The sequence below is a fragment of the Sceloporus occidentalis genome, unplaced genomic scaffold (genome assembly GCF_023333645.1).
Source record: "Sceloporus occidentalis isolate IW3139 unplaced genomic scaffold, rSceOcc1.0.p SCAF_28, whole genome shotgun sequence".
Taxonomy (NCBI): domain Eukaryota; kingdom Metazoa; phylum Chordata; class Lepidosauria; order Squamata; family Phrynosomatidae; genus Sceloporus; species Sceloporus occidentalis.
The window spans coordinates 12228705-12254034 of NW_028317008.1; the positions used below are offsets into that span (position 1 = coordinate 12228705).

Consider the following 25330-nt stretch of genomic DNA (forward strand, 5'->3'; position numbering starts at 1 on the left):
GTCCTAAAGCATGTTCTTTTGTGGGGGGTCATTTAACGTCATGTTGCATGACCTCATAGTAGTCGAACATTAAGCTTCTCCATGGTAAATTGTGAGTGATTGTCTGCTTACGTGTATGTGTCCGGTATGTTAGTGTGTGTGAGTATGTTAGTTTGTGTGTTTGTTAGTGTTTGTCTGGGTATGTTAGTGTGTGTCTACTACTTGTGTTGGTATCTGGGTATGTTTGTGTGTGTCTGAATATGTTAGTTTGTGTATGTGTGGGTATGTTAGTGTGTGTTTGTTAGTGTGGATGTCTGTGTGTTAGCGTGTGTCTGTATATGTTAATGTGTGGGTACGTGTCTGAGTGTGTATGTCTAGTTGTGTTAGCATCAGTGTGTGTGTTAACATGTCTAGTTGTGTTAGAGCGTGTGTGGGGTGGGGGGGGCAGCATTTCATCCTTGGACCCAGACACCAAAATGTCTTATAGGCAGAATGGCTGGGAATATGAAATATTAACTATGGTTTCAACAAAAAAGCCAGGACATCAACAGTGTTCTTTGGTCTCCAAGGGCATCTTTAATGCATAATGCTACTGCCCCAACATTTCAAATGGCCAAGAATGGGACATTTTTGCTTTTGAACTGGTATTGGTAGAGGTAAAGCAATGGGACAGCGCTTTACTGAACCATTTTCACCTATTTGTATTTATCATGCAATTAAAGCAAATAAGAGGAAAATATTTTTATGTAAACAACTTTAAACACATTTTCTGCAGTGACTGTTAAAAGTTAAGAACTTTGTTTAGAAGATGAGAATATTCTTCTATTACCCTGCGCTGTGAGTTTTCATGGTGCAAGCTATTAGTCTAATAGTCTGCACTATGAGCACTCGCAGTGCAGAGTAAGAGAATAATAATTATTTTTAATAAATTGATGCTTAAATTATGTAAACACAATGATTCAATACCCCTCCACTATGAGGGTTTTAAATGGAACACAGAGATACTTTATACACATCTGCCCAGTTTTAATTGCCAAATACTGCAATTTCCTGATTTTGTTTTCTGTTTATATAATTATACTGATCTTAACCCATTATATTGCAAATGAATCACGCATCTCACTATAGCCTGTGGTCCACGTCACTGATCAGCCTGTCTGCTGGTGCTTTGGGGTGCTCTGCAGCAGCACAGTGCCCTGTACCAGGCTTTCACTAGTAGGCAGGCGCCTCCCCCACATCACAAACTCCTCTCCCTCCTCTCTTTACTTCATTGACTCCAAAATGCCAGAAGCCAGCCCCCAGAGTGAGATCAGAGCAGCTAACAGCACTGCTTAGAAAACACACACACACACGGGACAAACTAGCTTTAACAGTCCGCAGACAGAAGGGGGCTAAACACACAGTGAATTAGGGCTGAGCAAGATGGCCCTAACTGCAGCCTGCACACTGGCTCTACAGATCTGGAGCATCCTCTCCTGTGCATTATCCCAAACTGAAGCTGTACAGCAGCAACAGCAGCAGCAGCAGCCGGACAGTCTGTACATGTGGATTGATGCTCATCAAGCCAGAGTGTTAATAGGTATATTCATGTTCCGTGCTGTCTTTTCAGTAGGTGGCTTCCTAAAGGTGACTTGGCTGATTGTTTTGCCCTTAGAATGTCACCAGAGTCACAGTCACTGCGCTGGGTTTAGTGAGGTCCTCATCTGATGGACTGGAGCTTTGACAAAAGGGCAGCAGCAGTGTGCAAGTCCACTCCACCACGTGTCTGTGTTTTCATCCTTGTCACGTTTGCTTACCAGGTTTTGAAGAAGATATCTTGATTGTGTCTGAAGGAAAAATGGCACCATTTACCCATGATTTTAGGAAAGCCCAACAGAGAATGCCAGCTATACCAGTCAGCATCCATTCCATGAATTTTACTTGGCAGGCAACAGGGCAGGTATGTGGGATTTAAATGGGGCTACACAATAATGGCAGTGACATTGTCTTTATGCAATATTTGTATGTGTAAATATATACATTCAATATAATGTTGTTGCAAAAATGGGGAAATGTTACATTTTGTATTTGATTCGTGGAGTCATCGTTAAGTTAGGTTGCAAGTCCCATAAAGTCTTAATTGCTTTATGAATTATTCTTTTTAAAAAAATCAAAAATTTCTCAAGACCAGGAACCCTTCCACCTGTGGGCAGTCAGGCTGTGCTTATAGTGTGTCTAAATAGTCCTACACAGAAAAAGGGTTTTGGGACCTCAGAGCTCTTCTTCGGGTGGAAAGAGACCTCTGAGGTTACTAATGTAACTATATATTTGTCTATGTTGGCCAAAGAAAATTGAAAACTCAATTTTCTCTTAGGCTGGTAGAGTAATATCCGGTTTTCATTGTCAGTGTCTTTTTTAATAATGAAATATTTAAAAAAATATGTTAAAATGTAATGTATTTTATATTCGCTTTTGAATGCTTCAATGTTATATCTTAGAATGGTGGGGTTTTTTTATGCATTTAATAGCTTAACCAGTATGGTAGGAAAAATAAATCTAGAAATCATCACATTGCACTGTTTTCCATGACCTAGTTTCTTTAATTTACTTTAAAAAAAAACTGCAAAATATTTTTTAATCATACTGCATGCTTTTATAATAACTTGGTTTAAATGGGGAATTATTCAAAAGGAAGAACTGCTTTTAAATGAGACATGTTAAACTTAACTATACAAGAGAGATCTTAAATCAAATTTTCAAGTTATTTGAAAGCTGGCAACATATTGCTTAATCTGTCTATTCTAATAATTAGAGGAGGAAAACAGCTAGCTGTCCTAATAAAGTAACTGTATTTATATCATGCATACAATCTTCATAGAATATTTATAAACAATATAAAAAAAAATGTCATGTATATTTAACTGATTCATGCTCCGTCAAAACAAAGTATTAATCTCATGCCCTGATTCATAAATAGGGGTGAAGATAACTTAACTCATTTGGGTGCTGCTGGCTTATTCAAGTATGTGCCATCCTTCGATGTTAGTTTGGAATAGAATGCTTTGCTTACCGTTCTGGCGCTGAAAGGTTAAAAGGATTAAAGAGCAGCGGGATATTTTTAGAAACTAATGTCAACCTCAGACACCCAGATAGCTGCACCCAGACATATTACCCCCTTCTAGGAACAGGAGTTCTTCTTATATTCGACTATTTGGCCGTTCCACTCTCATTAAATGAAAATAAAGTCTGACGTGTGCCATTTTAAATGCTCCCTTAGAAGTCAGAGGAACTTAACAGCTGCCTGAATGCGGGTCAGCGGTGCATTCATGGAATATAAATACTGTGGCTTTTTCTTATTATTCCTCCTATTGCTTTATATGATACACACGTTCTTTCCTAATAGAATTGTGATTATCTTTGAAGGTAACTTTACTTCTGTGGAATCACTCTCTAGGGACTTCCACCAATGCCTTCAATGTGGAGCGTGTCACCAAACAGGAGGAAATAGCTTGTTTTCTGGCCTCTGTAGCTGAATTTCCAAACTGGAATGTCAATATGTTTACATTCTGTGGGCATGACTTCTTTTTTTTTTTTTCGAAGAGAGTTCACATATCAAAAGTGCGGCTTCCAGCCTTTAATATTGAGATCCTGTCCTCCTGTGGTATTTTGCATCTTGGTGTTGTAGACATGCCACCAAGGATCAAAGCCTAATGCTGCAGAGATCCCTCTTTATTTAGTAGAGCAAGCATGTGCCTGCCATCTGTTGTATTTGATAGAAAACAGCGGTAAACGCCTCAACGTTTGGCCAAAAAAGGCTTTAGTGCTCAAAGGAGATGAGATGCAAGGCACCTTGTAAGATACATCTGGTTTCCATAGTAGTTTACAATGCATAAATGTAAAATACACAGCCTCTGCTGCCCACATCACTGCTCCTAATATCATTTGTCATATAGATCATCAAATAACGCATAAACAATAAGTACAAAGATCACTGTAACGATAATACAATAAGGGCTCTGGGAATGGATTGCATTAATGAACGTATTTTCTCATTTTTTAAGTAAATATACAGTGCTTGGAAAGCATTATATGCAATAAGGAAACCATCTTATAGTATTATTTTTTCTATAATAACGTGCGTTTTTTACAGTGTAAATAATGAAAAATAATCACAACCATGACACACTATTTATAATTATTATTGTTAGAAAATGTATGGCACTACTAGTAATAATAATATGTTGAACTTAATGGGCTTTTTTCATTCTTACGATGTAACATTACATACATATTTAATAATATCTCAAATTAATGCTAATTATTATTTACATTTATTATACATTAAACTGTAATAATTGCTGTTTTTCATGTGCCAGGTAACAATTCTATCATATGTATATAAAGTAAGGCTTACAACAGCCATATTATTAACCAAATGGAGCTTGATCAAGTTAGACTAGTTCAAAAGTTGCGTTAAGTATGCAGGAGTAGAGTTATTATTTTTATCTTTAATTAAAAAATAACTGCCAACACTAGTATATAGGCATGGCAGAAGAAGAAAGATTAAACACATGCTTTTATTCACAAAGCATAAACAGGTATTCAGCTGATCCTATCTCAGACTATCCTTGTTGCAGTGCCAAACTATTTGGCAGTAAAGGAAAATTGAAAGCAAGGCCTAACGAGGTAGGCCAAACCTTGTGACACCTCTACGACCTTGCCTTCTGCTTATGCTGCTCTATTAAATAAAAGCAAACGTTGTTGGCAGAGTGAGTGACACATTAATAGACACCCAGGGGGCACTCCAGTGGGCCGCTTTGGTCAAGTACTTCTTGATAGATAGGACTCCCTTTATCCTCAGTGGCGACAGTAAATATTGAGCTTAACGTACATGAAAACAAATGGCAAATGTGTGACGGAGGGCTGTATTTTGCTCTTCTGCAGAATCCCCACTGTTTTCATTAAATACCATTTTAAAGCTTGAATGTATGACGTACTTTCATGTTAGCTTGGGTCACGTCATGATTTATGTAAGGGACAGTTTGCACCGGTGTTCATTGCTTTCCTGATCATATTGAATATTGAAGTGGATGTCGGGGTGATTTTCAGCAGAGTTTAGCCAGTTTCATTTAGGGGCAGTGTCACATTAATTCCCTTCAACCCAGCTAGAGGTTCAAGTCTGTTCTTCAAGTGGTGAACGGAACCCAAACAGTGAAAAGAGAAAGCCCGGAATAAAGAGACCTGGTACCTTTTGTTTTAGAATACACTATTAAGGAGGTCATTCTGGAAGAGGAGATTAATTGATGATTAATTGCATAATATGCAAAATAGTATTTTGTAATTTGTCCCCCCCGTGATTATAATAAAAATATATATATATATTTCACAGCCATCAAAAACCATTTGGCCCATCTAGTCTGCCCATTCTTCCTGATGTAAAGCCTTAATCAGTCCTTGGTCCTGTCTCAGATTCAATATATCGTTTAGCCCTATTACTTTTAATGGGAGGCTGTTCCATGTATCTACCATCTGAGTATATAAAAATTTCCTTATATTACATCTAAGGCTCTGGTTCTCTAGTTCTAGACTCTGACTTTGTAAAAATCCCATTATGTATTAAAACGTTTCTGTCACCTCTCCCTTCTTTCCTCCATATACATATTGATTTCATATCTTTGTTCATAACTTCTTATCTTTGTTTAGCAACTTTTTCATTTAGAAGACTGAGGGAAAAAAATAAGCTAAGGATCCAAGATAGTTAATAGAATAAGCTACATTATCATAGATATTTGTTGCAAGGTGTAGCAAGGTGAAATTCTTCAGTTTCCTACATGTACAGGACAGGATGACCTTGATTGCTTGATTGGATATACTTTAGAAAAATATGTACTTTTTAATTAGAAGCTTCTAGTAGAATGCATTATTTCTTAGCATCCTTAGTTAAATAGTGACACTGGCCACCCTTCTGTGGGACACCAATCAGCAGATACCATTGCAAAAATATGGACATTGAAAAACCAAAAGTATTTATAATCTCCTGCTCCTAATATGCAGTAAATGTTGTATATAGTACGAGCATAACATTTTAATACACTCGTGTTAAGACATGTATTCACAGCAGTGGACCTGGACTTTTTAATGCCCTTGTTTACAAACTGCAGTAGTAGTAGCCTCTAGAGAACCCGCCATTCACTTTTCTTTATTTATTGGAACTATTGCTATACTAAAGGGGCTTTGGTAAGAAAGACCAGTTAGTACTTATACATATCAATCTCTCCCTATATAAGAGAGAGTAAGAGAGATAAAAATGCAGTACATATGTTGATAGAAGTATCAGCACCATCACCATCTTTCTGTTGCAATAATGAATTTCAGTTTGTGTTTCTAAGCTAACTTGCTTAACAGTATGTTAGATTAACAGGACCTTCCAGTCATCATATGCACCATGGTGTCCCTTTTGCAAATGCACTGGGGATTCTGCATTGGATTTAACCATGTGCAAGTCGTCACATTCATTCATGTTTATAGTATACGATAATAAAAAATGACAATAACATGTTACATTATCAGTTTTCCTTTTTTTTAATGGATCAATAATATAATAATTTCTTATTTAAAAATACATTTTCAAGCACTCTCTTTAATGAGTACCTCATGGCTACACTAAGTGCTGTAATCAGTGAAAGGAAAATAAAGAAAAAATGAAATAATAACATTTGCACGACGTGAATCAAAAGATCTAAATAAGTTAATAAAAACAAAAACCAAGCTCTCAGTGCGTGATGTTTAAAGTTAAGAAAAAGAATAATATAATCTATCTGGACCATTTTGGAAGTCGTATTTAATTCCATATATCTTTTCACCTTCAAAAACACAGCAACATTATATTCCTTGTTAAAGCTCTTGTTTGCTATACTGATCCCTATTAAAATAGCATCAATTACCCCTTTAAAATGTAAAATGATATGTTTGATGATTTGTTAACCCGTGATATCTGAAGAAATGTTACCTTGAGGTCGAAAGTTAAAGTGTGAAAAATGTCAGTGTTTTTCTTTGAATCTTCATGTTTAAACTCTTGAATGGACAGAATAACAAAATGTTTTCACTTTTCACCTGTTTTGCCTGTGATTTCAATGAATGCTACATTTTATCCCTTAACAGTATGTATGTTTTAATTACACTTAAATACATTTCCAAGTAATTATTAATTTTTATGTATGCACTTTAAATAATCTATATTATAAAAAAATAAGCAGTGTGACTTAAAGAAGTAATGATTTAGGTTTTATTACATTTCCTACAAAGTTTACACCTAGGTGCCTGCTCATATAACGCTCTAAAAAACAATATTATCCCAATAGAGAGTAACTGTTTTTTTTAACATAATACCATTTGAGTTAATCCAGCTGTATTGTTTTAGTAAAGCAAGAAAAGTACTAAGCAGGAGAAATTTATAAAGGTTTTAAATTGTTGGAAACAATCATGTAAAACAGTGTTTGTACCGATGTATAAAAGGTTTTGTACCAGAATCCCCCAAGATATAAATTTTAATAAAAAGGTGCATAGCCATACTGTAATAAAAAAAACCTGTGAAAATTAACCACCACTTCTGAACTGGTGGTCCTTAGAACTGATAGTATTCAGATGGAAGAAGAAGACCCCCTACCACAAAAGCGATAGGGATACATTATATATATATTTTTAAAAATACATTATTTTTAATATACCACACTCTTATTCAATAAATTATTTTTTGACATAAAGAATAATATGAAAAAAAAATGAATCCAACTTCTGCAAACTTCTGCAGTACATATATTATATTCTATTTATTGTGTTATGTAATGTCTCACCTTTGCCTTATTGTGACCACAGTTCATGGCTGGTACATTAAAGCTATGTAACCAGATAACTTTTTCTGTTTGCATCATACAGAGGATTCTATTGCAAACATGTCTCACAAATGTGTTAAATGAGGCATAAACAGCCAATAAAGTATTCATTACAAAAAGCGTTTAATTTTTCCTCTCTTTTAACTTGTTTGCCCTATTGATTATGTTTTCGTTAGAACATAATCAGGCATTTGGTCTTTAGCGTGCCCGGGGAGATCTATACAAGACATCAAAGCTCCTCTTAAGAACAAAAGCTTAATAGCTTGAAACCTGTCCAAAATCAGTCTGCACCAGTTAGCCATGTGCTTTACCCTTTAAGACATGGATTAACCCTCTTATAAACTGGGAATGTTTTCTGCTTAATCTTCCCAGTAACAATCACTGGGAAATGACGCTAGGAAACTCGGTTCGCTGAATGTGAATACATGTTTAGACCGTATTCAAATTACATTTTAGCAAACATGGAAATAGTTTGAGATTCGTTGTCATTTTAATTCCTTCTTTAATGAGCACATTAAAGAAAATATGGACGGAACAATGTGGAATATGATGTAGCTGTTCCGTAATTAAGTAATAATAAATAATAGCACTCTCTAAGCGTGCAGGTGAGTTGTGCATTTTAACTCACCAACTTCTCTATGCATTATGAAGGAGCTTCTCCAAGGCTTCTCCACCTTCATAACGCACAGTTTTTATGGGGGAACTTTTTTGACTTGATTTAACCACACAACACTGGATCAGCACAACCCTTCTTCTTTTGAATACAATTAAAAAATAAAAGTATAAGGTCGAATGCAAATGCAATAAAATAACAGAGTTGGATGTTTGTGACTAGTCTCAAGTAGCCTAGGATAAAAATGATAAACTAAATATATTCATTTCTACTTCTTATTGATTATGGGAGCAATCATGGAAGTAGATATCCCGCATGAAAACCAGGCCCACCATGCAGTTGACCTATGCTGCTAACCTATTTCAAATAGTTGTACTGATGCCCAGCAATGCTGTCTGGTTATTAAACACGAAAATCTGTTACAAAAACAGAGCACAATCTATTTTAAAATGAAAGCCTTAATTAACGCTTAGGACAAAAATAACAAGAGTATAAATGAAACAACAAAGACTTTCTCTTCCCTCCAGTATTTACTGGATTCATTAAACATATGATTTTCATATTAAAGGAAGCACGGCTTGTTTAGACAGGAACATTTTACTAAGATTCTTGATCTATGTATAATTCAAATCAAGAGTTTTTATTTTGGTTAAAAAGAAACTTTATTTTAAGGTTGGTGTGTAATTTTAAGTCTTATATGGATATACACAGTGGTCTCCAATCCAATCACACATGTACCCAGTTACAAGTTTTATTTGTGTTTCTACAAAGTTTTAATTCTATGGCCCAGAGTAATCTTGTGAAAGCAATCCTTTTATACTTTATAAACTTTGTTACCAGATATGTGCCCTTAAATACACATCTGCCATCATTCCCAATGGGATCAGCCACAAAAAAGGCAGCCAAGGAGATGGTTACCATACATCCCAAGAGACAGAGAAAGGCAGGAACCCTGCCCCCTGAAACACATACAAACACCAACACACATTTACACCATACATACACACCATTGCTGTAACACACACGCGCACCCAAACTCTTACTTACGCAACACAGCTTACGTTTTTTTGCATTCCTACCTGCCACTCGCAATCACCTCTGCTCCCTATTGGCAGCTGCCATAACATTTGCATTTAGAATTTAGACCTAGTGTTGTCTGAAAGTTTTTTTTGTACATATGTAAACTCAGTGCACACACTTATAGTGTCCTATTTTTCTAACAAAAATATTTTATTTTTTGTTCTCAATGCTTCCTCAATAATACAAAACTGCAGTATACCCTGTAGCATCACACCTATGTTTTGTATTACAGGCAGAGTATTTCTATGAGTTCCTATCTCTACGCTCACTGGATAAAGGAATCATGGCTGACCCCACTGTAAATATACCTTTACTGGGAACTGTGCCACACAAAAGCTCAGGTTGGTTCCACCAAACTTTCAGTTTATTGTGCAGCAAACCAGATATAAGTGCATGGTCTGCATTTTACCATAACCTTCCCAGGCACTAGATTGTTTAATAACTCTGCTTACTTCCTACTACTAAAACTTAACTTGCTGTATAGCATTTACATATGGCACAACAAAATTACCGAATATATTTATAAGGTGATGATTCTATTACATCTCCCTATCTCTTCTTTCCTCCAAGCTATACGTGTTAAGATCCCTTAGTCTTTCCTGATTTTTCTATCTTGTGAACCAATTGCCATTTTTTTGTAGTCCTCCTCTGAACTCTCTCCATTATGTCAATATCCTTCTGGAGATGGATATAATAATTACTCCTAAGTCCCTCTCCAATGTTGTCACTGACAGAAAAGTGTCCCCAAAGCTATATTCTGCCTTGGGATTTTTACATCCCAGGTGCATTATTTTACATTTATCAACATTAAACTGCAGCTGCCACACTGAGATTATTTATATATATATATATGGGAGAATAGTAGAAGGAAGGTATTTGCGACCCAGAATCCTCCATAGCCTGTACTCCTTCACGTGGCCTTATTAGCAGCTGCTGAGGCTTTAACTAGCAGATCTCAGAACAGACAGGCAGAATGTAAGCCGAACTGCTGGCAGCGGAAAGTGTTAAAGGTTGGCGAAAACCTATGCTTATTGCACTGGATTTGCTAGTTTACTAGCTTGGATTAGAAAGGGAATTATTTATGTTAATTAAGTGCTCAAATTGAGCTAGGCTTTTGTTTGATGATTTTCTTTTAGATCTAAGTGTATGTGTCCTGGAACATGTTGGTAATCAAACATTACAAACATTATTAACAGCTAGGGTCAGATCAGAGCCAATTTTAAAGGGCCTGCACAGTACCCATCATTGAACAGCCAAACTTATATTCCTAATGTGAACAAACATGAAGAGGTGTGCGTGTATAAATGTCCGTGGAGATAAGCTAAGCTTACGCTGGTGCTCCAACCCAGGAAAGAGAATCGCTATGTGACCTCATCAGAGAAATATGCAATTTAATTAACACGCTTATTAATATAACAAAATAGCAGCGTGCATGGGCCCAAAAATATCTTAATTAGAGAATTAATTTGTTTTCCAGCTTGTTAAAAACAAGAAATTCTATAATAAGTCAAGCATTTGTGTTACACTTATTAATTATCCTAGTCGTACAATACTTACACAGGAGAAAATGCAAGTTGTTGTCTTGGAAGGCATTACATTAGTACACGGGAAGGAACAGTTCTAGAACACTGTTTAATTTGCTTTCATCTAACAGTCATCTGTCTTCTCCTTCACTGCAGATTCTTTCAAGGAGCTGAAGTCACACTTGTGTTCATTGTGATGGCCCATCACCCTACTTAGAAGGCCAGGGTGCCCGCTGGGTTCAATTTTGAATCCCTCTACTAGAAGCAAATTCATTGGTAGCATGTGCTCACAATTCTTGTGCATATGGGTGCAGAGCTAGCAGAACATGAGAAACGAAACAAGAGCTGTTTCTGAATGAAATACAGCTTTTTATATTGAGAAATGGATCAATAAAGCAAACTACAGGGAATTATGCAGAACAAGTCACAAGACTTATCATAGCAACCAGGGGCGTAACTAGAAGCCTCAGGGCCCCGGTGCGAGAATCTGTTAAGGCCCCCCCCAACCCGATCTACCCTCCTCTCACACCATCTACCCCCTCTGCCCCCCTTCTCAGGCTATCTACCCTATCCCTACCCCTTCTATCTAAATTTTTTTTTTATTTCCTTTTATTTGCCAACCTGACCCCCCCCCCCCAGTTATGCACATCTGCCTCAGGCTTGCCACCCTGCCCCCTGATATGCCTTTTAACCCCCTATATGCCTCTCTGCCTCCAGAAATGCCTTATACCCCTATACGCCACTCTGGTTAAAAGGCATATAATGGGACAGAGTGGCATATAAGGGGGTATAAGGCATTTCTGGAGGCAGAGTGGCATATAGGGGGTTAAAAGGCATTTATAGAGACAGAGTGGCATAAAGGGGGTTAAAAGGCATATCATGGGGCACTCTGCCTCCAGAAAAACCTTATGCCCCCCTATATGCCACTCTGCCTCCCGGATATGCTTTATACCCTCCTATATGCCACTCTGGCATATAGGGGGGTATAAGGCATTTCTGGAGGCAGAGTGGCATATAGGGGGACACACATACACACACATGCCGATTTTTTTGTTTTTAACAAATACAAAAAAATATTATACAGTTTGTACAAAAAATACATTAGTTTACTGACCTTCTACTTCTCTTGACTTCCGTCCTCTGGTAGCTGCACACTGTTCTCCTCTATCCTGACAGGAAGTCACTGACCTGACATCCGGTGCTCCGGCAGTCTGAGTGCGAGGGGGCGGAGCTTTCACCCCTCACGCTGCTCCCATCACTATGCGGCCATCAGACTGCTGGGAATGTAATCTAAAAGGCCGATGCGTGCTGATGCCGCCGGCCGGAGCTACTTTTTTCTGTATTTTTAAATCTTCAAGCATCACTATAGAGTGGTTCTAGGTTTTATGTGGCTTCAATGAAAAACATATCTGTAAGCTATATGTTAGCTTAGTAGCTCAGTGGGTCATTGGTCATTTGCCTAGTATGTCTCATGGCTTCTTTTAATCTGTAGCTGTCCAAACTTGCCCTCATGCTTATTGGACACACGTTCTGCAATCATTTATATGAATAAAAGCATCTTGTGACCCTGTTAATGTTCATGTTACTGATTCTGGTGAGGAATTCTGCTAATATCTTTTTAGACATAACTATAGTCTATATGGTAACATGACTAGTTCACATATCTGTGGGTTGTATTTTTTTACTTTAAATGGTTTTTTTTAATTTTACTTTCATGGAAAGAAAAATAAGGCAGGGTATCTTTTGGTAGTCCAAATACATTACATCGTCAAGCTTATATTTTCTAGTACTAAACATTAGAGATATGATTATTAGCATGGATGTATACAGTATGTTTTCTCCTTTTTTGCTTTTTGATACTTTCACAAACTGACATTATTTTAGCAGTTTCATATTTTCTTTTCTAGTTGTACAAGTGGGGTTTCCATGTCTTGGCAATCAGGATGGTGTTGCAGCCTTTGAGGTGAATGTGATTGTGATGAATTCAGAGGGCAATGTGATACTCCAGACTCCTCAAAATGCCATCTTTTTCAAGACATGTCAGCAAGGTAAGCAAAAACTATAACATTTTTATCATGTTTGCTAGCCTTGTATTTCACTTTTAATTATGAGGGACCAAAGATGTGGATCTTTGGAAGACACTTCACAATTTTTTTGAGGAGATGAAAAATGAACAACACGCCATCTCTATCTGCCCCAGAACCACGCAATTTCTCATCCCTACAGTATTTTGTCCAACATCATCCAATTTGTGACAAATGTCTGCCTTTGCTAGCTTGTCCAGTGTGAAAGCCAACAGTCTGTGAAACAGACCTCTGTATGACCACATCCTTGCAGTCCCATAGCTTCGCACAGTCATAGCTTAATGCAATTCGCAGCCCAAGAGGGGAGTTAGATACTGAAGTGTGTGTGACTGAAGTGATACAGTTAATGGAAATGCTTCCCCAGCGTTAGTTAACCTGTTCTGTAAAAGGCCAATGTTTAACACAAGGTCTTATTGACTTACTAAATATGTGCCAGTGCTTCCCTGCACCTCAAACGTTTGTACTAGCAAAATATTATTAACCATTTATTTGACTGTATTTCATATGTTAAGAACTAAAGTTTTTTCTTTTCTTTCAAGCTAAATGTCCAGGAGGATGCAGGAATGGAGGTTTCTGTAATGATAGGCACGTCTGTGAATGTCCTGATGGATTTTATGGACCGCACTGTGAGAAAGGTAAGGTCCTGCTCCACACTGAGAATATGAGAGAAATAAAACATCCAGTCCCTGTCTATTAAACCAAGTAATGTCTGCCTAAATCCAGAACCTCCAGCTCCTTGATTGCCCAAGATTAAATGGCTTTTCTACTTGTTTGTTTTCCAGGTCTTTAGATAAAAAAATCACAAAACTCTGGCAGGGACCTGTTTTAGAATTCTGACATAAACATTTAGTTTTATTCTTAAATGAATCCCTTTATTATCTCAACCTTCATTTTATAGACAATGCAACACTAAGATCATGTATCTTTACCTGCTGAAATGTTACTTCAGATATGTACAAGTCAATAAAGTAAGACATCTGAAATCATAACTTTTAAAAAGTATGTTTTTGTGTTTTGTGACAAAAGTAAAAGACATGTTTGCATGGCAGGTTTATAATTAATGTCTTAAAATAAATACTACTGTAAACTGCATTTTATTCCTAAAAGGTGAATTAAGCTGTGCTAAAAGATGCACCATTTCCACTTTAATATTATGAGCTGTGCACTAAAGCAGAGGGAACATACATTTGTGTTGAGTGCTTCCACTTAAATTATACCTGTGCCTGCGCCCTCGATCTAGAAGTGGCACTAATGAGGATTGAGACACAGCATAAACTGTCTGGAAAATATTGGACTGAGCTTAAATTCTGTTTTGAGACATTTTCCAATTAGGAAATTTGTACATGTTCCTGAAACTGTGCAGTCAATCTGTTACCCGACTGGGGGGGGCACCAGAAGCCTCTACAATGCGTGGGGATATGCGCCTAAAATGTAATGCAAAATATACTTTGCTAAGGAGCTTCCTGTCTGGGGTGCTGTTTGGTCAAGGTCAGGCCATGCCAGGTACACTGTTTTTTTTATAAAAAGACATGGAAATATCTCCTGCATATCGAATAAAACTAGTTAGTAAAATTGCCTTTTCCTATAATAGTCATCCTCCTTTCCTTAATTGTAAGCCCCACCATCTCTATCCGTAAAGGGCATTTCTGGATCTCTCAGACATTGTGGTTTGTCTAAAACAAACGAAAATATGTTCTTTTATACTTTGGTTGGTTCAAGTTGAATTAAATAAAAGCAAAAAAGAACTGGCCTAAAGCTTGTTTTGCATGCGGCCAGTGTTTGGGTGGAGAAATGCAGCTTTGCGTGTTTTGCATGTGTCACATCTGATACAATCTACCAATGACCACTGCTCTAGAACCTTATAAGGTAGGACAGCAAGCCTATCATTTAGTCTCTAAATTCAATACCTCCCCCATAATTACGGGAACCACACAATTGTCATTACTGTGTACTAGTTCTTTTCCTCACTAATGGTAAGGCAAACTGGATTGAATTAAAATATGGCCCAGTCTTATCCTCATCTGACACCATTTAACTCTTCAGAGACTGGCACAGGCTTGGATAAGTCATAGATCCCTGCCATTCAGAAGTGCTTATGAGCTTTCTGACCACCAAAGTATTCATTCAGGTAGTTACATAATTGAAGAAAAAAGTAGAAAATGGGGACACTTAAATAGAGTTAACTCTTTCTGTTTGTCTCCATTATTATAACATTTTAATAAATCAATCACTTAGTGTGTGAATAAGCTGCTTATTAAACCTGGATTGTTTTTTGATGTTCCTTTATTTTTGCCATAGCTCTCTGCATGCCACGGTGTATGAATGGAGGGCTGTGTGTTACTCCTGGATTGTGCATCTGTCCACCTGGCTATTATGGCATCAACTGCGATAAAGGTACCCCCCACACTACCTCTCCCCTTTCTCCATACCTTGTGTTTCTCCTCACCCCATTCCCTCTTGATTGTAAGCTTGCGAGAGGGACCCTCTCTGCCTAATGTATCGATTTGTTGTAGTCTGTCAATTCTAATTTTGTCATACCCTTTGAATGTATGTACTGTAAGAAGCACTGCATACATCTTTGGCGCTATATAAATAATATTGGGAGAGGCAATGACGTGATGATGTAACATGCTGTACGTGCTTTGAGGATGGTGGAGTTCGCACGTGAGATGGAGAGCACAAAGCGAACGCCTGTTTGATTCAATGATCTACAGACCTTTTATGGAAATCCTCTACGGATTCATAACTGTCTATCCAACTGTCTGAGGGGGAGGAAAGACGTGTTCGAAAAATGTAGAAGCCAAGTCCGACAGGTGATCACGTTACCCATGAAGAAGATGGAGTGATCAGAGGCGGAAGGCGCCAACAGGGCGATGAACCTGCTAAAATGCGGTGAGAAATCCTGCAAGCGAGAGAGGCATAGAGTTGTAGGATTTGTGGGGGAACTGACTGAGAGAAACTTCCCTTCGGTGTACCGACTGGAAAAGAAAGGAAAGAAAAGAATGAAGCATTTAACTAATGGAATCCGCTGCCTTTAAGAAAACCGGCAAGGAACACATTAAGCTGTGGACAAGAACTTGACTATACCATTCCTTATTAAGCGATTAAACTCAAGCTTTTTTGCTGGGAATACTTTTGTTTTTGTCCCACCCTTGTTCTCCTCACCTCTTGCCTCTCCTTTCCCCCTTGTCTTTTCTTACCTTGCCCTTTTTTCTCCATTTCTTAATACTGTAATCCACATCACGAGAAAGGGAATGAATTATTATATTATTATTTGAACTTTAGCAATGAATCTTTAATGGGCTATTAGCTATATACAAATCGTCTATTCCATTTTATATAAGGAGTTAAATTAATATATTCAAAGGACTATAGATAGCTGGAGAATATTTCGGAATTTGTTTATCTGCTTTTCACTTCTGACCTGGAAATGTACTTTATTAACTTAATGAACTAATCGTTTTGCTTTATTAAAATAGAAGAGAGAAATAGGAGAAGAAATTGTTACTGAGGAATGGATAAATGCAGTAAATAGGGTACGAAAACATACACTTTCCCTAAATTTGTTAGAAACATTTTACAAAATATTAAACAGATGGTACCAATGTGCCAATTAGAATAAAAAAAAAAAGTTTCCCCATTCATCTTTGTTGTGTTTTGAGATGTGAGATTTGCAAAGGAGACAACCTACATATCTGGTGGAATTTTATAAAAAATCAAGGAATTCTGGTTTGGTATTTAGTATTTAAATACAAATAGCCTAACTCTTATGGCCTAAAATAAGATTTGGTTATATGCTACTATCATAATAATCGATAGACTGTCACGACACAGCGTACAGAGGAGACCCGTAGTCAGGTAGGACTGGCAGGAATGGTCCAGAGAGCCGAGGTCAGGATACCGGAGAGCAGGATAGTCAATGAACAAGCCGAGGTCAGGATACCAGAGATCAGGATAGTCAAGGAACAAGCCGAGGTCAGGATACCAGAGATCAGGATAGTCAAGGAGCAAGCCGAGGTCAAATACAGGAATCAAGCAGGTAAACGCTATCTAGCACAGGGCATAGACGACCATCAGAAGGCAAAGTCTCAGAGTTCTGAAGCCTCTTAAATAGGCACAGGAAGTAGGCACTAATTGGAGATCTCCCGCCAAATGTTCAAGGTGCCGTTATGTCACTTCCTGCACGGCCATCTTGTGGTTGGCGATTCCTCAATCTTCCCATATAGGTTGGGGTAGTACCTGCCGGCGCCACTAGGTGGCGTACAGAAGAGCGAGTCCGGACTCCAGAGAAGGACGCGTCTCCCGGCTGCAGCTGCTGGGAGGATCTCGTGCAGGTAGGTGGTCTCCCTCCTCCTCGCGGCGGCTGCGGCTGCTGTGTAGAAGCGGGAGGTCTCCCCCTTCTCCGTGGTGGCTGCGGCTGCTGGGTAGATGAGGGAGGTCGTCCTCTTCTGCGCGGTGGCTGTGGCTGGGACTGCCTTGCGGGGGCAGGGGGTCTCCCTCTTCCTCGCGGCAGTTGCGGCTGGGGCTGCCGTGCAGAGGCGGGGGGTCTCCCCCTTCTTCGCGGCGGTTGCTGCTGCTGGTCCGAAGCGGCGGGTCTCCCCGTTCTTCGCGGCAGCTGCGGCCGCCGGACCGAAGCGGAGGGTCTCCCCCTACCTCGCGGCTGCTGCGGTTGCAGACCGGGAGGTCTAACCGCTGGGGCCGTGACATAGACATTGGAAATAAAACTGTATCATGGGAACAAGTAAAAAAATAAATAAATCACAAACTACAAGATAATTATGGGAAGTGGATTAACAAGTTAACTCACAATGATGAAAACAGAAACCTTTATAAAACTAAAAATCTTACCTTAGATGAAGATACATATAAAAAAAAGAATTGTCCTCTACTCTTCTTTCCCTTTTTTCTTTGTTACATATTGAACGTTTTATTAGTTTTTTATATATATTTGTATTTTTCAATAATTGTTTCATAAAAAGATAATAATAATAATAATCACAATCTTACACTACTTGCACTAGTTTATGTTCTTCTCTAGTTTTGTATCCAAACTATTGCTGGCAATTTGTAGTTATTTTGGAATACTTGTAGTTTGTTACTGAAAACATGATCAAATGGAAAAAGTAAAGTCTTGCTAAATCTTAATATTAATCAATTGTTTATTTATTTTTCAGCAAACTGCACAACAACTTGTCTGAATGGGGGAACCTGCTTCTACCCGGGGAAGTGCATCTGCCCATCAGGGTTTGAAGGAGATCAGTGTGAAATCAGTAAGTGCCATAGTTCTTATATTACATGGTTATATGACATTAAAGTATAATGAGTAAACTCAATGACGTTATTATCATTTTCCCTCTCAAGTCCAATATGATTTAGACATTGTTACAAGATAATCACTTCTCACATCTGTTTTATGTATAACGCTAACATATTGTACTTTGCTACTTTGCTGCTTTTGTAGTGGAAATTGAACCTCTTAACAAATGGGGGGGGCAATAGAATATTTTATCAGTGTGAATCTGTAGTGGGAATATGGGTAAAACAGTGTATTTGTGGCATGCTCTTTACCTATCATTTTCATAAGTCACCCTTTAACATAAATTTTGTTTGCCTTATATATGATTTAAGTTGACGAAGGTTACTCAGAAAATCCGTATTACTTCATTATATACCAACGAAGACTAAGGTACAGAGTTAGTGACAAATACAAGAGGTAGTAACAGAGGTGACACTACAATAAATTCAGATTCAACAGCTAATTAAGGCTTCCATTGATCTAAGGGGCACCTTACAGGAAGAAGGGAAGAGACCAAAGCAAGTATTTATCTGTAACAGATTTGTGGTCATACGTATTGCATTAATTGAGGATAAATCTTTCCCCTGGGTGGTAGATATTATTGTGACTCAAAAATTACATTCCTTATTTGGATGGAGAAGTTCCCAGTTTGCAAGAAAAATAAGACATGCAGAAATAATTATCTTCAGGCCGAATTCAGGCTGCAGAATGTGAGGAGTGTATTTTGGAGGGAAAAAAATAAACTTTGTATACAAAGCATGCCTGGCGCATGTTACCAGTCAAAGTTCAAAGAAATTAAAATAAATTCTTGGAAGTAAGTAGCAGAGTCTGAAAGGATTTCCCAGTTACCTTAATTAAAGGATAAAAATGACTGGTGTTTATCGTAATGTTTATACAACTTTCTTTAAATTGTTGCTTTGGTGACTTTGCAGTGACGTGCAAAGGAAACTAAGAGTGGAAATGTCTGTGGATTTCCTTAGGTAAATGCCACCAGCCGTGCAGAAATGGAGGGAAATGCAGTGGTAGGAATAAGTGCAAGTGTTCCAAGGGCTACCAAGGGGATCTGTGCTCAAAACGTAAGTATTCATTCATATGGTTTCTGCATATTAGTCAGCTAAAATGGGACCGTTTCATGAAGAATATAACAAACTTTTTGTATATTATTTTGACATTTTTTAACGTGTTGGATTTTTAGAATTCACATATCAAATCTACACGTTACCTTTCTTAGCGTGTATTTCCCATCACACAGCCCATCTCTTGTTTTATGATTTACTGTTTGTGTAGTATATTTTAAGTTGTTGTAATTCATTTTGTAACTGGTGCTGAAATAAGAAGATCTATGTGGAAGATAGAGGGCTATATATGTTCACTGAAATACGCTTTGCCTAATGAGATCCATGGAAGATAATTTTTTTATTATTTTAAAATACACTAAAACTGCTCACCAGTCTCAGAATACTGACATTTTTCTGTGTTTGACATGTTAACATTAACTGGCTTAAACCAAACTGTATTCTTCACATGGAATATGTTGAGTAAATACCTTACTATCCATGTAGACCCACATAACCAGTATAGACTATAGAACAAATCTGTCAGGATCGGTATATTACAAGGTTGATTCTACCAATTTATGAAGTAGTGGACTCTATTTCATAGATATAAAAGGTTACAAGATAATGCTGTATTAGGAAAAATATATGGCTCTAAATTGGAAAGTACTTATTTGCTGACACAAACCAAACAGCATGTGCCATAGGTTTCCTGTTGTCTTTGCTGTTCTAATTCACTGGGGTGTGATTTTTACACATTGTTCTATTTAGAAAGCCAAATATATAAGGATTATTCAATATAATATTATGGTAATAATGGTTCAGTATAAATGTACCTTGTTTCCCTCTAGCTGTTTGTGAACCTGCATGCGGAGCACATGGCACCTGCACCGAACCCAACAAATGCCAGTGCAAAGAAGGATGGAGTGGAAAATACTGTAACAAAAGTAAGCCAACATAATGCTTTATCTCCTATTATATGTAGACACATAACAGCTTTTCCTCCTAATATAAAATTAATTTTATTTGTTTCTTTTTTCTATTGGCATGAGACCAACTTACACAAGTCTTTCTCCTCTCTATTTTTGCAGTCCAATCAGAGGTATAAGAGTTTATACACTTCCAAATTAACCAACAGTGTTGGCGAACCTATGGCATTCATGTCACAATCGCCACGCCAAAGCATATTTTGTGGTACGTGGCCAGGTTGCCGACTGACTGGTTAATTTTTTTTAATTTAAAAATTAAAAGGAGATCTGTTTCAATACTCCCTCACAAAGCGTGCCATCTATTGATGCTGAGCGAAAAAATATTATGTCATATCCCAGCGCTTAAATCACAGGAATTAAGGAAGTTAAGAATTGGGGAGCTATTGTAAGAAAATGGAGAGATGCAAGTGAAAGATATGGGGGGAGCGAGAAGAGGAAGATAATGAGAAAGCTGAGAGATGGTGGCAGCAGCAGCACATGCGTTCCATCTGAGAAGTCATAGTTACATAGTATATAGTACATGAGGTTGAAAAAAGACCTAAGTCCATCTAGTTCAACCCTTCTACTTAACCTTCCCACTCTTGATCCAAAAGAAGGCAAAAAAAACCCAGAATTAACTTCGAATTCTGCCATTTCTTTTTAAGGACTGGTGCCCAGAAATGTACCACATATTCAAGGTGAGGACCTGTTAAGAGGCAAGATAATATCCCCCTCCTGTGAATCAATACCTCGTTTTATTTTTGGACACTGTTGTCAAGTCTGTTGTCTACCATTATTCCTAAATCCTTCTCATTGGTAGTTTCCCCCAAGGAAATTCCTTTTAAAGAATAGGTTGCATTTTTATTATTTTTACCATAATGCATGACTTTGCATTTCTCTATATTGAACTTTATCTGCCACTTGCTCGCGCAGTCCCCAACTCTTCACCAAAAACTGTGACATGGCTCTCGATGCAGCCTGGGAGATCATTTTATAAATAAATTAAAAAGAAGAGGACCCAGGACAGACCCCTGAGACACTCCACTTAATAGAAACATCCATTCACAACAACCCTCTGAATTCTATCTTTTAGCCAGTTTCCGATCCAAATACAGATATTTGCCCCTAAGCCTATTTCTGTTAATTTGTAGAGTAGCCTATTATGCGGAACCTTAGCAAAGTCCAGATAAATCACATCTACAGCCACCCCAGGTCTATATTTTTACTAACTTCTTCATAGAATGCTAATAGGTTAGTTTGACAAGACCGGCCTTTCACAAATCCATGTTGACTTCTACTAATTGGATTATGGATCAAGATGTGATCTTGAATGTAACCCTTCAAATAATTTCCCCACTACCGATGTTAAGCTTACTGGCCTGTAATTGCCCGGTTGAGATTTTGATCCCTTTTTAAATATGGGCACAACATCTGCCTTGCGCCAATCTAATGGAACTATGCTTGAACTGAAAGAATCCCTAAAGATTAGTAATAATGGTTGGGCCGGAATTAGGTTAAACTCCTTCAGTACCCTTGGGTGTATACCATCCAGTCCAGGGGCCTTGTCTACCTTAACAGTATTAAATTGCTTGAGCACTTTTTCTTGCGTCAGCCAATCCCATGTTTGCTGTAATGGTTCCTTAAAATTAGCCAACAGGGGCTCCGTCATTGGTTCTTCCTTGGTATAAACAGAAGAAAAAAGTATTTAAGATGTCATCTTTCTCTCTGTCCTCACTAACCACTAAATGTCACCAAGTATATTTACAGTATATACATTTAGATTAAACAGCATGCAACCAATGTGCTGCTGTCACTGCCCTTGTCTTCCTTCATATAAGAGAAAAGAATGCCTTGCCAAAATAAACTGTATCTGTCAAGTTGTGTGATGTATGTAAGTGTGTGTATGCTTGTATGTAAGTCTGCAATTTGGTTTCATGCAGAAAGTTGGGCCCAAAATGTTCAATATCACTACCTTGGAACATCTGAACGTCATAATGTCCCTGATATCAGAGTTTCTCTTGTTTGCTTGCATCATTAGCTCTGTTTGAAAATGTACTTGAGATTCATTCTTTTAATTGGCTTTACATCCTCTATGTGCAAAAGGAGATCATTGGGGTGCCCACACAACCATAGAAAACTGACTGTTCCCTTAAAATCTCTGTAGTTGTGCATTTATCATTAGTATCAAACTTAATAGAAGACTAAATATAGCACAAACCAAATGTTAATGCTACATTGTGTACCTTTAGTTTCTGAAGAACAATGTATGATTACTGTACAATATAAACTATTTGATTGCTTCACAAATCTCAGGAGACAGATAACCATGGCTCCTAGATTTTTAAGCTCAGGCTCCTAAACTATTTTGTGCTGTTTGATATTGATTTCTTTATGGGTGTACCTCTTTCTCCCTGGCTCTCAGATTAGGCTGTCTGGCTCTTAACATCGACACTAATTTGTCTAGCCCTGACCTAGTCTTTTGCTTTTTAGTATCATTTAAGTGATTTAATATTGTCCTGTCCCTTTAGGTTTGATCGTTAAAGTTTGGTAGCTTGAGAGCTTGACTGCTACCTGGATAACACTAATAGTTCATTGGTCTACAGGGTTAGGGCCCTTTTTTCCTTGAGTCCAATATAACAGACGTCGGACCACCACTGGAGTTTAAACTGGCAGAGAAGTTTTGGTCTGTTGCCAATCCAAGCTTTTAATCTTATGCTGCTGGCAGATAATGATAGGTGCTATTATGAAGTGTGACAAATCTTCAAAGATGTCTAAACTTATGTATTCCTGCCCTGTACAGAGGTGTTTACTGACTCTGTTAGTATACTGAACAAACAGTGACATGGTATAAGAGCCATAATATACACACAGCAATAACATAACAAGAATTCCACTTTCTAAGAGCCAAAACTTTCAGTGTTGGAAGTACACCATTTCAGTTCAAATGTTGGCAGCCAGCAACCCTACTAAACCAGGGAATTTCAAAATAAAGGATTGCTGGAAAAGAGAAAAATACAGTTTATTAAGCCTGGGATACGTCAAAGAACACTCATTAATTATACATCAAACATCCTGGGGCATGAGTTCTCTTCTGATAATAACATTGCACAGAGACACTTTTCATTAGACTGTTATAGGATAGTTGCATTACCATTTCAGAGCAACCGAGTACGTAAATGTATTTGTATCAGGAATAGAGGTCCTTTAACAGCCCTACATAATTGGTCATATATATTTTATTTCTACATATTTAGAGCTATGTGACCTATTGAAACATTCAAATAATATATAATCCATTTTAATATATTTCTGTGAATGAATGTTTTGTTCAGCTATTCATCACATACAAATTGTTAACTGCATTGTACCAGGAGCAGGTTAAGAAAGGAATTATTCATTACCTTGTATATCTTCATCATACAAGACATTCAGAAAATTACACACAATACCGGTATATTGCACCGTGTGTGTGTTTTTGCAGTTTCAAATGGTCTATTTTTTAAATAGTTTTCATTACTGTTGAAATAAATATTCTCTCACATCAAAGATGGAACTTAATATGTAGTTGTGTTATTAAAGGACACTAGGTCACTATAAATTTATTAGGGTTTAGATTAGTTGAATTTACTTTCGGAATGGAGTGTGACCTGAACCATTTGGCAGTGTATACGATTAAATATAAACCATCGTCTACCAGCTGAATTTAAATGGTGCTTTTTAGTACAAAGGCATCAGTGTTACTAATTTAAATAAATATCAATAGAGGAAAACTGCATGAAAAGGCCAGGAGCCACTAGGTGTCGACGTTCTCCTGTTGCCTAAAAATTAATAGTTGGTAGCCCGTATGTAGAAGTGGGAGGAGGGTGTCGATAAATGGATGGGATATGTATGTGTGGAAGCTACAACCCTTTGACACCATGATGACTCCTGTACCAATGAAAAAGGAGGATTGATCCGAGCAAGTGCTGAGTTTGCATTTTGAAGTATATGGCTCCTCTAGGCATAGAACATGGAGAATAGAGTTCTTAGATACGTTTTGGGATTTAATGTTTTTGTATTCATTCCTATGCTTCTGTATGAAAAGCTGTTTTATATGCATGCTTATGCCATGCATTTTTTTAATACTTTATAGGGTAAGTGTGCTAGCCGTTGGCATTGGCAGATGTTCCATAAGGCGACTCGAGCATTGTATGATGTGAAAAACTTAAAATATATATATATATATTTTTAATTTCTTTAACTTTTTTTAGGGTATGGAGCACACATTATGAATGCTTTCCGGCCTGCAGCCACCAAACACAGACAACATACTCCTTCACCTAAAAGGACTGAAGACAGACAAGTTCCACCCGAATCCAATTATATCTGGTGAACCGTCACATCTGAAAACTTTTACATTACACAAAGTTCATGAACCTGTTGGACGTTAAAGTATTGTTTAAAACCGTTTGAGATAAGTGGTCTGAATCTTATTAGCTTTGTTGTACACTGACATAATACAGAACACATAACCATAGTAGTTAAGATTATTACATAAGTTCCTTCTTTCAGTGGTTCTGAAATTTAATATATTTCTAACATAAATTCATGTCAGTTTCCTTAAACACCCGTATCCAACATTACTTATTTTCAAGGCGAGTTAACAGTCTTTGACTGTTTTTTTGTGTATTTTATAAGGAATACAGATATTTGAGCAGAATAATGGCCTACCATCGGCTTATTGGCTATGGGAGACTTTAACGTCAAATTAGCCAATAAAAAGCTGCTCTGCACTAAAAAGTGAGTTTAGTCCAAAAATAAAGCTATTGTATTTCTAAAACACTTTCTCTAACAAAAGTTGAAGTAGCAACTTTAAAGTGAA

The 25330-nt window shown here is 37.5% G+C and overlaps 1 protein-coding gene across 1 annotated transcript; it reads left to right on the forward strand.

Moving 5' to 3' along the window:
* Window positions 1–1401: 1401 nt before the first annotated feature.
* On the forward strand, window positions 1402–24841 carry WIF1 (Wnt inhibitory factor 1). The gene is made up of 10 exons (XM_089486120.1): window positions 1402–1558; window positions 1779–1918; window positions 9776–9884; window positions 12974–13114; window positions 13690–13785; window positions 15449–15544; window positions 18325–18420; window positions 19427–19522; window positions 20353–20448; window positions 24720–24841. Exons 1-10 carry the CDS (start codon window positions 1402–1404, stop codon window positions 24839–24841), a joined length of 1149 nt encoding a protein of 382 aa, XP_089342246.1.
* The last annotated feature ends 489 nt before the right edge of the window (window positions 24842–25330 follow it).